The sequence below is a fragment of the Phocoena sinus genome, chromosome 6 (assembly GCF_008692025.1).
Source record: "Phocoena sinus isolate mPhoSin1 chromosome 6, mPhoSin1.pri, whole genome shotgun sequence".
Classification (NCBI taxonomy): Eukaryota; Metazoa; Chordata; class Mammalia; order Artiodactyla; family Phocoenidae; genus Phocoena; species Phocoena sinus.
In genome coordinates this window covers 72798635-72812680 of record NC_045768.1, presented here as the reverse complement: position 1 = coordinate 72812680, position 14046 = coordinate 72798635, and the positions used below count along the sequence as shown (strand labels likewise).

The 14046-nt window shown below is 38.3% G+C and overlaps 1 protein-coding gene across 1 annotated transcript in view; it reads left to right on the top strand.

The window, feature by feature from the left end:
• The window catches only part of ELAVL2 (ELAV like RNA binding protein 2), a 130563-nt gene that overhangs the window by 106046 nt on the left and 10471 nt on the right, over positions 1-14046 (top strand). The window contains exons 4-5 of the mRNA XM_032636308.1: positions 10082-10235; positions 13506-13731. Coding sequence (XP_032492199.1) covers positions 10082-10235; positions 13506-13731 — 380 coding nt within the window. The remainder of the gene's footprint in view (positions 1-10081; positions 10236-13505; positions 13732-14046) is intronic.

Here is a 14046-nt window from a genome sequence, read left to right as displayed (position 1 = left end):
TAGGAGGATTTGATATGTGGCAGTTTCTTTGGAGAAATTGTTGGCTTTTCTTATCAGTCCATTTAAAGATGCTGGATGGGAATTCCCTGGCAGTCCAGTGGTTAGGACTCTACACTTTCACTGCCGAGGGCCTGGGTTCGATCCCTCCGGTTGGGGAACTAAGATCCCACAGGCGGCACGGTGCAGCCAAAAAAAAAAAAAAAGATGCTGGATGTTGACCCTGTGTGTGACAGTAGGATGGTCTTTCCATCATGCTCTGTTTCTAGGATGGCGTTTCCATCATGCTTTGTTTCAGCCTGTCTTCAGGATTTCCAACCTACTCATCTGCTATTCTCTTAAAAAATACTTGTTTTGTAATATTGTAATTACAAATTTTATTGTAATGAGAGTTTTGATAATAACTGCAATAGATTTGGAAGAAGCTTTACTTAATCTTTGAACTGTTTTTCTGTTAAAGTACATACATCTTCCTTGTGCCAAATCTCAGAGATACTGGTAATATTTGAGTGTTTTTCTTCCATAAATTGGGGCCTCTGATAATGATAACCAATTAATACCCCGGTTATGAGGATCAATTGAATTAATAAATGTAACATACCCAGGACAGTACCTGGCACATGGTAAACACTTAATAAATACTAGGAGCTATCATCATCTGTATTGTTACATAATTTTATATATGTGAAATCATTATATTATGATGAAAACATTATTATTGTTCTCCAGCTCTATGCTCTTAGTTTTATCATTCTGTTTAATCATTGTAAAGTCACTGTGAGGTAAGGACTATCATTAACATCAAATTACAAATAAAGAAATACACTCTTCAAAGGACCTAAGGAAATTATTCCCAAGTTATATAACTGGTAAGTGACAAAGCCAAGACCTGAACTTAGCTCTGTGAGACTCCATGCCCTATGATCTTACTCCTTTGTAACTTTGGAGAGTTCTAGTGCAAGCACCAGTTTCAGGCCACTAGTTCAAAATATGATCTCTTGTGGCCCGAATTTCACCAGTAATAGTGCATTCTCTTTTGCCGTAAGTTTTTTGACTTAGTACTAAACTAACTCGTGTTTGCCTCAATTCCAGCCTATTCATTATTCATGTTACTTGACGTTTTAAAGATTATGTGGCCAAAGAAACAGGCTCATTTCTCATTTTCGATATTAAAAGTAAGGGAATCTGCTTTCTTAACCACTATTGCAAACAACTTAATATAGACAAAGCAGGAATGGATTCTTCGGTGGTTACAGCTGAAACTCCCATCTATTTTTTTTTCCATGCCACTTTACTGTAATCACTTTCTAAAATTTTAATGAGCTAAGTGAAGGTATGGGATTGGAAATGGAATACGAACATTTTAATTGATGGATTCCTGCTTAGACCTTGGAATGACTAATCCACCACCACTGCAGCAGTGGATATGATTTAACCACACACCGCATTCAGATGTCATATCCACTACCATCGCTCTACTTGTGTTTTATTTTTTGGTAAATTCTTTGCGTGCAAAGATCTTGAGGAATTTGGAAGGTATTTGTGGCCTCTCCAAGTTGCATTTCAAGAATATCTTTATCCTGGACTTCCTGTTTGCTTTTACCAGCATGAGAGTCATTGCTGAACCAACTGTGTACTACAGCCAAAGCAGAAGCAACAATAAAAGGACAGATACCTGCCAACTATGATAGTTGAATAAAAAATAAAGATGCCTGTCATGACAACCTATTTGGACCCTCATTTAATTGATGCACATGGATGAAACTGTTTTGGGTAACATTTAATAAACTCTGCTTAAGGTAATTTTTCAGAGGGTGTTTAAGATGTGTGAAAAGGGAAATCTAATCTGTCAAGTCCTCTGTTTATGATTAGTTGTGTCATACAGATTTCACAACCAGCATACTTTTGTTTTCCTATGGTTCTTTAGTAGTTTTAGTATTGTTTTTAACAGTTTCATATATGATCACTTATTCTTAGCTTCATCTTTAAGTTGGATATAAGAATCACCTGCCTTGAATTTTATTTAATGATGTTGCACTAAAACTTGGAAATGATGTGAAACTGGGAAAGTCCCTCTGGTGTAAAACATCCAGTTGCTGTTTTCCCTTTATCTTAAATGGTACATGATTCTTTTCAAAAAAGAAGGTAAAGCGTGTTAGCCTCAGGATTCTTCTTTTTTTTTTTTTGGCCACGAAGTGCACTGCATGAGATCTTAGTTCCCTGACCAGGGATCGAATCGAATCCACGCCCCCGGCTGTGGAAGTGCGAATTCTTAACCACTGGACTGCCAGGGAAGTCCCAGTCTCAGGATTCTTAGTTTGATTTATTTTTTTCTCTTCAACTCCCCTCACCCCTGTTAGATTTTTCTCAAATATCTCATAAATAATTCTCAGGCACTACTAGTAGGAGAAATACAGTAACTGTCCTAAGGGAAAGGCTCATTTGATGTATTTCAGATTTCCTTATGTATAAGAAAACATTTGGCAAAATTAAGGTTCTTTCCTTCTTGCATATCTTTTCTAGTATCTCCTTATAAATGTCTGATCATTTCTCTAGAAATATGCATGGTTTCAGACTGTGTGTTGCAGCCAGTGGTGTAATGGAAAACCCCTTGACAAAGAGTCAAGACTCTGGTATTCTACACCCAACTCTTTTGCTCTGTGTCTTTGGACAAGTATGAAGTTTCCCTTTTTTTCTAAATACAAAGAGTTTGGACTAAATGATATCTGTATTTTTGCTCCAAAATTACGATACCCCCACCCCTGCAACATATAACTGTGTTTAAGATTTTATTGCCTCTTGAGATTTGAATCCCCAGTTTACAAAATGAGACTTCATTTTTTTTTTTTAATGTTTAGTGGAATCTACAGTCAAGTATATTCAGAAAGTACCATCACATAGGATTTTTGGTATATTAGCAGATTGTGGCCTCTCCTAACTTTCTAGACAAGATTTCAAAAATAAAGTCTCCTCAATAAGTGTGTGATGATAAATCATCCTCATTACAATATATGTTTGGTAGGTACTAGGGTGAACAAAGAGGATAAAGACAAGGTTTCATATTTCAAGCAGTTAAGCCAGTCACAAGACACAGTAACAGATGAGTACATCTTGGTTTCCTCAGTATTTAAGAGAACAAGGCATATAATGCAGTGTGGGCACAGGTAAGGGGTACCCAGCTCAGACTAGAGTGGAGAGGATGGATGAGAGTTGACTTTAGAAACTAGGTGATTCCCAAGCAGAGTCTGAAGTGACGAAAATTTAGATGACTGGAAAGAGCAGCTTACACTAACACAGGGAAGTGAGAGCAGGAAGCTTTGGGAAACTGCTGAAGGTTGTATGTATTTATATAGAGAAGCTAGTCAGTACCCTGAGTATAATGGACTAAGAACTTGAAATTAATCTTAAAGCATTAGGGAGTCCCTGAGAGATTTTAAGCACAGAATAACCCAATCAAATGTATTTTGTGGTATCTCTGAACTTCTCGTTTGAATCAAGACAATCTTTTAGACTGAGAGCATTCAACCAACCCAGTCTCAGTAAAATTTGAGGTTCTGTGTGTGTTTTCCATGGATGCAGTATTCTCTATTCTTGGAATACCTCTTAAAGGCAACTGCTCTAATCTACAGTACCTTTACTAAGTCTTCCTGTTAGGTATGATTATTCCTTTTATCTCCAGCACCTTTGCTAGAGGGAATCTTTAATTTCTTATGGACTTACTTCTGTATGCTTTGTTCTCTCAAGTTTACTCATTTGCAGCCCTCTGTGAAACAAGCTTGTCCTGTGCAAAACCTAATCTTGGACGGATATGTATATGTCTTGGTGTGTGTTTGAGACCTGTTCCTGGTAGGGTTTTGCGTTTAGAAGTAGATCAAAGGACATTGCTTCCTTTTGGTGGGTTTTGAGGTCTGTGGCCTGAATTGTGGTTAGAGGTCACATCTTTCTGTGTGTTTCTGAGCTCTCTTGGAGGGTCCAATATAGCTCCCTGCCTGTAAAGCCTTGATGCTTTCACAAGACCTTTGCTACTGCCTGCCAGAGCTGGAGCTAATTTTTATTTAGCGATAGTATCATTTTCCTCAGTCCCATCAAGACTCCGTTTTTTGATACGAGCAGCAATTAACTCTCAGTTTAAATAGGCATAACTATGACCTTGTCCACTTCTTTCAGCTGAAGAGATTGAATGGAGCTTTTCAAAAAAAAAGTCTGAAGTGGCAAGTATCTAATTTTCAGGTTTAATGTTTGTAGTCCTGGGTCAGTAATTGACAAGTGATAGAAGTTGTTCAATGGTGATCTTGCCAGTGGGAGATTTTTCAGATGTTCTTAGTTTAATAAAGAAGAGATTGCTTTGTTCATTTATAGTCCTTATCACTTTAATCTGTTGGTATTAATGTTCACTGTCACTGATCATTGATGAAGCAGAGAGAATTGAGAGCAGTTGTAGTTTTGGACAAAAGCATTTAGATTGACTGCTGATAAAGTGATGTGCAGGGATTTTGAAACTTACTATGTACATGTAGTAAAGTACCAATTCTTTCCATAAGATATTTTCATTTCTTTTAGTTCTGTGTATTTTGATTAACTTGTGTTTTGATAGCCCATTCTTAGTATATGTGTTACTTGTCTTTGAATGTTTAATGTGTAATTAGTTTTAGTTGCTGATGAAGAAATGAGGTTTTAATTGCAAGGAACATACTGTGTCTCAAACTATTCCATTTTCAAGACCTAATTACTTTGATAACTCTGTTTTTATCTCTGTTTTGTCCAGTCTGATCTCATTTGTGAAGAACAGTTTGAGAAGCCATTGGCTAGAGCATTTATTTGTCTGGTACTTCTGATTGTCTCCCATCCTTTTCCCTTCAAGTAATCTCAGCACTGCTTGTCTTTGTTTATTATATCACTTGTAGGGTTGTGAGGAATTTCAGAATAAACCTGAGTTTTAAATTGCTATCTTTGGAGTAGATTGGTGTTCAGTGTTGTACTTTCTGTATCATCTTTAAATATTTAAATTGCAGACTCTCTGGCTGCCTCTTAAATTAGATCCTTCACTTAGTAGTTTTGATATTTCATAACCTTGCTCCTCAGGCATTAAATATTTACCTGTTTAAATGGCAGTGAAAATGTAAAATCCAAACCTATCTATTAATCCAGTGAATGTAGATTGGAGAACAGCTCTCACTTGGTGAAAGAAGAAGCTATTTTGACCCCACTGGAACATATGCTGGAGGTTCATTGTATCAAAGTATTTCTTTTTTTTTTTTTAAAACATCTTTATTGGGGTATAATTGCTTTACAATGATCTGTTAGTCTCTGCCGTATAACAAAGTGAATCGGCTATATGTAGACATATCCCCATATCCCCTCCCTCTTGTGTCTCCCTCCCACTCTCCCTATCCCACCCCTCTAGGTGGTCACAAAGCATCGAGCTGATCTCCCTGTGCTATGCGGCTGCTTCCCACTAGCTATCTATTTTACATTTGGTAGTGTATATATGTCCATGCCACTCTCTCACTTTGTCACAGCTTACCCTTCCCCCTCCCCGTGTCCTCAAGTCCATTCTCTACGTCTGGGTCTTTATTCCTGTCCAGCCCCTAGGTTCATCAGAACCATTTATTTTTTTTTTAGATTCCATATATATGTGTTAGCATACAGTATTTGTTTTTCTCTTTCTCACTTACTTCACTCTGTATGACAAACCCTGGGTCCATCCACCTCACTACAAATAACTCAGTTTTATCGAAGTATTTCTAATAAAGAAGCTGTCATAAAACCAGACCATGTCTTGGGTCTTCTCCACAGGGTTTTATTTTAGTCTTGAAGAGCCACAAAGATAGACTTAACACTTTGAGGTTTCAGGTAGCCCAAGAGTAGTTCTCTAGGTAAGTATTAAAGCCAGGCACCAGTTTGAGCTCCAGACCCACAGAAAAATCAGAGTCAAGAATTGCTGATAATTGCCAGATAGAAAATTTGGTCTGGAAACTGATTTGAATCTCCAAAGTAAAATACAAGTCCATATCCTATTGCAAGTCTTCTGCCTACTTTGGTCTAAGTATGTTTTCTGTTTATAATCCTTTGAGGTAGAAGAAGAGGAAGAAATACTTTCCGTTTCCTGGAAGGGAGGATGTTGCTGACAGTGATATCCTTGATAGAGAGGGGAGGGGGGGGCTGCTTTAATCCCAAGAAACAATAAACTTATAGAGGGGAGACATAGCACATTGATCTGGGAGGAGAGAAGTTGCCCTTCCTTCATCTTTATTTCCTGGAAGTGGGCAAGGGGGAGTGGTGGTACGATGCTCATTTAATGGAATTCTAAAACTTAGTAATAAAACTAATTTCAGAATTCTTATTATGATGTGTAGTTTTTCCAGTTAATTGCAATTAGTGGCCACTCATCGTTTCTTGGGAAAAGTTGCTTTAAAAAATATTAATGGGAAAATAAAATAACTTGACTTAACCGTAATTTTTGGTGCCATCCTATTCTACTGTCTGTCCTCCTCAGTTTCACTGTGTGTGTGTGTTTAAGAAACAATCAAGATTAATTTAATTTTTCAAACTCTCAGAACAAGTGCACTGATGAGCTAGTTACTGTAATGTGGTATTGTGGCATGAAAACCGGACAAGGAGACAAGGACATGGGCTCAGAAGATCAGAATTTTAAGCCAGAGTTCAACACTTGTGTATAACCTTAGGAATTTTACTTACCTTGTCTATATCTGTTTCCTCAGCTATAAAATACTAATGTGTGCCCTCACAGGGTTGTGGTGAGGCACAAACAAAATACTGTATCTGAAAATGCTTTGCAAATGATGAAGTCCCATAAGCCCCTATGTGTAAGTTAAATGGAAATACTGTTACCACCATGAGCTTCTATACAATCAATCACCCAGTCGGCCTGTGGTGATAGGAACCAGTTCTTTGACAAAGTTACTGAAAAACAATATTTTGAGAAGGTTTGTTACTGGTTCTTGGAGCCCTTTTAATGTAGCTGTGTTCTAAAAATGTACCTGGGATTTGTTTTAATCAGGTGTCTTACCTTACATACAGACACATAAATGATTGTTATGAAGGAGAAAGTTTATACTTAACTGATCTCTAGAAACAGGAGGCACAACGTTCCATGCAAGGCCACATGGGCAAGCACCAGGGATGGCTAGGAGGCAGAGGGGAGAGGGTAGAGCATGGCCCAGAGCTTTTGTTGGGTCCTAGTGGAAAGCTAAGGACAAGGCAGGACAGGTACACTGAGTAGGTTTGGCGTTGGGTAGTGTGAGTAGTTTTGGAGGGCTCTGGTCTATAGGGGTGGTCCCTGATTGTAAGTTACCTGGCCCTAAGCTGATTTAGAGCAGGAGGAATATTGGCTTGATGTGAGGATTTGATAAAGGAGTTGGGGGTGTGGTCTCTGGATTGACTGGTTTGTGTATCAAAGGTACCTCACGGGGGAGTCATTTACTATCTCTAGAATTAGCTATTCCTGGGAGGGGCAGTCTCTCCAGGATCAAGGCCACAAATGCCAGAGCATCCAGAATACAGAAAATAAGAAAATATAGTCAATACAGGTTGGGAATTAAAGAAGCAATGTGAACTGAAGACCAGACACTGAAAGAAAAAAAAAAAATGCAGATAACATGACTGACCCAAGTATGTTTTCAAAGCTTTTACATAAGCACTAAATATAAACCCGTTTTCCTAAATATATTTTAGGATAACTTTTAAAACACTCCACCCACACTCCTCTGAAATGCACAAAGCAGTGAATGTCACTGCGTGAGTAAATTATTCTGGAACACAGTAAGGGACTCAGGTTACTCTCAACTGTAATGGTTGAGGTCTTTACCTACATTCTCAGATGCATGTAGAGGTAAATATAGTGTAGTCACCTAGGTTTTTAGGCTCTGTGCTAATAGCGGTTCAGGTGGATTAGAGATTATTTTTTATTATTCCTATTAACCATATAAAGAAGGTAAAATTTGTTCAAATTCAAGAGCCCTTAATGAATTAAACCTGGTTTTGAGCCCAGGCATATTGGTTAGAGAGGTGTCACCTTTGCTTGAGCTTGTGTTGAGGCTGCCTGCTTCATCAGTCATTGGAAGTAAACCTCCTAACTCTGAGCATGTGTAGTGCCTATTCTGTTGCCCATGGGAAGTGGCTCTTTATAAGGGGAACACTTCAGTCACACAATCTGGAGCAGACTAACAGCTGACTTGGTGAGAGCTCCCTGCCACTGAAATAAAGCCTTAGAGTCCTAGATTCTAAGAGTGTCTGAGTGGTGGGATTTTTAGCTTACCCAGGTAAATGAAGGATTGTATTTTAGAAAAGAAATTGATTGTTCGTGTATTCACATCACTGAATGCACATATAGTTAATTTGCTTTGTTTTGATCAGTTTTTAGCAGTCCCAAGATTAGACTCCATTTGAATTATTTTGAGCACTTGGAAGTTTCTTTCATTTCTTGATTTTCACTTATATTTAAGTTCCCCAGTCTTCATTGTTCTTAAGTATTTAGGCATAAAGAAAAAAGGAGTAGTATGTGAATAGTTACCTATCTTTTCTCCACCACTATTCCAAATTACCTGTGTCTGTAGTATAAGACAGTGCTAATGTGACTTCCAAATACAGCTTTTGGAACAGCAGGTGTAGTTTCACTTGTTATTGAGCAAACTTGTTGAATAAAGGGTAAGAGTATTAAATGTTAACACGATGGGGATTGGGGTGAAAGAGAGCAAGACCTTTATAAAACCTGTCTTTTTTTTTCTGGAAAGGAAAAAATAGTGATAACACAGAGAACTGTGGACATAATTGAAATCATGGAGAAAATATTTGGTGTTTCGTACCAAATATCAAAAACTGTTTAACTTGAAAAGGTATTTTTAAATTTTGTTTTGCAGTAAGCAGTGAGCCAGATTAAAGGTGGATACTAATGGCTACCATGAACAGGCAGAAGTTATCTTGTCATGGTACTCCACCAAATCAAGCCCAGGAGTAGACTCATTGGCCATTTTTATGAATGGTCTGGCAGATGGGGTATACTGTGAAGGTCCTGTCCTAGTAGTCAGTCCAGAAGAGCTTACAGTTAAACTAAAGGAAATGAGGTCAAAATAGCACAAGACTCAGTGCTAACTTAAAATTGGCAGAGATAGGTTATAGGCACAGAGCTATTGGTCACAGTTTGGGCAAGATCTAGATGACGTGATGAACTCTCCTTGAATGCCGTGTGCCTTGCAAACTGTTGTGGACCTACGGGATCAATGGGGTACTATCCTGGCTTTACTCAGCAGATATTCTAACACGTGTGATGTGCTAAGATACAGTGATAAGAGAGACAGATACAGCTCCTTTCCTCCTGGAGTTCATGTAAAGAGTGTTGATGATAAATACACATGGACTTGTTGTGTCTTCCATCCTGGTAGAAGTTTGGACACTATATCTCAAAGATGGGAAGCTTTTTGAAAGGGTACCTAAAATGGCAGGTAAAGTCAATAAACCAATAGACAGACTTAAGACCTTTTGAAAATCAAGATTAAAGAGATTTGTGGACAAGAAGACAGTAGGCAAAGGATAACGGGAGGTACAGTTCATTCATGCTTCAACTTCTTGCAATTTAAGGACGATAGCTATTTTCGAATAAATCAAAAGGACGTACTTATAATAAATTCTTCAGAAACTTTGTACCATCACCCCCAAACCCTGAGATTGGAGAAGTGCAAAAACAACAGTTCACACAGATGTGTCAGGTGAATTTAGAATCTTTAAGCTTGGTCTTCTGATTGAGCCTAAATCCCTAGTTTAGGGGGATTTCCCCGCTCAAGGATAACTTATTACCATGAGTAGTACTCTGCTATGTGCACCATTGGTCTGTTTTGAACACTTACAAAGCTAGGGGTAAATACTGTCTTCTCTCCATACAAGGGAATGGCGTTTCTCATTTGTCGAGAATTTCTCCAGAAATGAAACAGTTCGCTCTGGACTTGCTTGCACTTCAGTGTTTGTTGTGTACTTCTAATGCAGAAGCTGCTAACTAACTTGAGGCAGTTTTGGGGTTTGGGAAGGGAGGTCACTGAGTGTGCATATACGTTTCATTGCTCTCTTCCAGGTTTCTTATGCTCGCCCAAGTTCAGCTTCTATCAGAGATGCAAATTTGTACGTCAGTGGACTTCCGAAAACAATGACACAGAAGGAGTTGGAACAACTTTTTTCACAATACGGACGCATTATTACTTCTCGTATTCTGGTTGACCAGGTCACTGGTAAGTAGGCAGCTGCTCTGGACAATCTTTTCTGCTTTCCGACTGGCAGATGGTGAAATATTCTGCCTTCCCATACAGAAGTCTTACTTGTGGAACACATCAAAGGTATATGTGGGACAGAAAATGCAGTTTTCTGCTGGGACTGTTCATAGATATGCATGGATAAGAATAGATTGTGGAGTGTAGTGAGCAAGCTTGAGTCATTTCCTCCGCAAAGGTGCAGGTTTGGAGTCTGTTTTGTGGCTTGTAATAAATGTATAAGTATAATTATTACATGTAAGTTATTACACATAATTATTACAAATTAATCTTCATTTCCAAGCTGCTGCATGAAAAAAGCTCCCATTCTCCTTATAAAGTACTAATAAACAATCTTATTTTTGTGAAAAACATAGTTTAGTGCAGCTAATTCTCCAGGAGCGGATTACACTACATCTATCCTGGTAATTGCTGTTAAGGCTATTTTTCAGGTCCATGTTGTGTTGTATAGGCATGTGTAAGAGTTTAGAATTTTGAATGTTAAAAATTTATTTTAGCCCTTATATTACTTTTAACCAAACCAAAATAAGAAGACTAATATGTTTATTAAAAATTTTGTATGTAAGGGAGCTAGCTCTTCTGCTAAAGCTTTGAGTTAAAGAAAAACTAGCAATATAGATTTGATGATGGATCTTAAAAATAAGGCACCGGCATATTTTTCTATTGTAAAAGCAATATTCTTTTTAAAACATAATGAAATTAGGGAAACATGGTAAGGAGGGGGAAAAATAACCTATAATGCCATATACTTAAGCAGTCACATTAAGATTTTGTGAGTAGTCTTTTTTTGGGGGGCGGGGTTTCTTTGTTTTTTAAGAAAATAGGTTTTTCTTTTTTCTGTGCGTTTCTTCTTTCTCCCCTCCTTCACTCTCCCTATTCTCTTTCTCTCTCCTTTCCCATCTCTCTCTCTCATAATTATTGTACCTGTGGAGATAGTTGTACATTGCAACGTGTGATCGTTTTTCTTTTTAAAGAAACAACGGACCACAGAGTAAAATTAGGCCAAGTTTTTAATTCTTCAAGTGACGATCAATTTAGTTGATCTGAATTTGATCAGAAGCAGCCTATGGTATGCCCCTCTGTGCTGTTAGTTAACCTCTTACAGAGTCTGAATACCGTACTTCTGAGTAAAGTGATATCTACCATCATTCACATACTTGGGAGAATGGCCTGTAGGTTTTGCTGTATGGAGAAAATTTAGTCCAGTGAGGTATATAAAAATGTGGTCTTTTCTTCTTAGGTGCATTTTGTAATTATCATACATTCTATCACAGTGTATTGTACAACACAGACTGCTAATGGGGTCAAATAGAAATCCAGGCCTAGCAATCTAGATATATTTGTTTAGAGCAACAAAAATGGCCTGATATTTTGTTCATATTAGTCATGCTTTTTCATTCATTCATTCTCAGTGAGGACTTGTGAATCAAAAGTAGATTTCTTTCACCTGTGATACAGAAAGCCCATCTCTTAACTGCAAGTCCATCCTGAGTATATAGGCTCACAGGTGGATTTATCTCACCACCTCCTGGTTTAGTCAGTGGTTCTCATGTGTGATTCTGCACCTAGAGCATCAGCATCCTCCTGGAACCTCCTTAGAAATGCACAGTCTTGGGCTCCACCCAAAACCTAATGAATAAAACTCTCAGAGTGGGCATTTTACCAAGCCCTTTGGGTTATACTGATGCATGCTCAGGTTTGAGGACCATAGGTTTAGATGACTCATCCTATATAGAGGCCATTTCGTTGCTTATCTAATGCTTTCCTTATGGAATAGTCAAGTCCTAGGGGTTATTCATTCTTAATAGATAACTGAAAGGATAGATTTGCTGTCGTTTCACCATTTCATCTTTATACTTAAGACTTACAGAGTGAAATTATCCACTTTACCTAAAATGAAAAATCCTGCAATTTTGTTATTCAGCCATCAGGTGGTAATAATGTGCAGCAGGTATAGCTTAAATAGGAAGGGTGAAGTGATAGGGGCGGTCTGAGGTAAGTGTATATGGAAAAAATGCCTCATCTACCTTAGAGTAAAATTCTAAGCCATTCAACTTACACAGTATTAATTGTAAAGCAAGCAGACCTTTATTCTTTTTTAAAGTTCCTATAAATCTAATGGTCTAGTGCATTTTCTTAGCCTATCTTTCTTAACAACCTCTCACTCTTTTCTTCAGTGACATACTCTGAATCATCTAGGCTTTTCTCACTGCTAGTCCCAAGCTGGTACTGCTACTACCAATTTGCTTGCCAAGAAAGTCTTTCCCTACAACTACTAATCTCATGATGGCCAGCTATGGCCACCCCAAATAGCCTGTTAAGCTAATTAAATGGAATGAGTTGGGTTTCCTGCTACCATTTCTCAAAAGCTGGACAGGTATTTGGCCATCCCTCTGCCTTCCCCCATTCTTGTCTCTCAGGGTGGGGAGAGCGGGAGCCAGGGAATGACATTCCGTAGTCAAAAGTAAATGCTGCCAAAGAAAGAGAGCTTTGAGGCTTTACTTCTATCTTATTTATTTTTAAACTCTACCTCCTCTTTCACCTCTTTTTCTCCATATAATATTATTTGTATAATAAAGAACCGCCAGTTAAAAACAGTGGGGTAACTTCAGGGAACCAGAAAAGCCTCTTCAGACGTTTTTCGTAAAGGGTCGGTTTCCTATATGATTAAGTAGAATTATATTGTTTAAAAATGTAGCTGAAATATATTTTTCTACCACTGTGCATATATTTTTAGCATAGCTTTTTAGCATTTTTAGCAAATGTCTGTTTCTGTTCTCCTTGTAACAAGAAAAAGAGCTACTGTGCCCATAATTTCTGAACTGTTTGTCCAGTAGCATAATTTGAAAAGTACAAGTCAGGCATACTGTTGACTTTTTTAAAGAGTGTGAGTGCATGAGAGGGAGAGAAGAAGGTGGGGAAAGGAAACATGGATATGCTTGTGTGCTTTCTTCTTCTTCTTGGCTTATTGGTAGCATGTGGTAATGGACTTTAAAATGCGTTAATTTAATTTAATGCATTTCATGTATTTAAAAAAATACAAAATTGTAACGCTATACTGAATTGCTACTAAGTCAAGGTAAAACTTTTCTCCTCATGTGATTTTGTGGCAGATGTTATATGTGGGTGAAAACATGTTCTTGAGAAGGAAAAATTAATTTATCCTTTCTTCTCTCCCTCCTGTCTCCTTCCACTCCCTCTTTCCCAAATCCTTACCCACATCTACCATAGGCATATCAAGGGGTGTAGGGTTTATTCGATTTGACAAGCGGATTGAGGCAGAAGAAGCTATCAAAGGCCTAAATGGCCAGAAACCTCCTGGTGCCACAGAGCCAATCACTGTAAAGTTTGCTAATAATCCAAGCCAAAAAACAAATCAGGCCATCCTTTCCCAGCTGTACCAGTCTCCAAACAGAAGGTATCCAGGACCACTAGCTCAGCAGGCACAGCGTTTTAGGTAAGTCTGGTCTGGTTCTTATGCCCAGCTACTCAACTCAGAACTCTCAGGTTCATTGTCCAGTACTTTTACTGACAGGGTCTCCGGTTTGCTGTTATTATTGTTGTTTTCTTTCTTTTTCTTATGGGCACAGAGAAAACCTACTTGGGGAATAGTGTCTGTTGCAAATATCCAGGGTGGGGACAAAAGGACAATAACCTACAGCAGTGGTTCTCAACCAGGAGTAGTTTTGCCCCTCTGGGGGCATTGGCAGTGTCTGGAGACGTTTATGTGGGCACAGCTTGAGTGGGCGGTGCCACTAGCATCTAGTGGGAG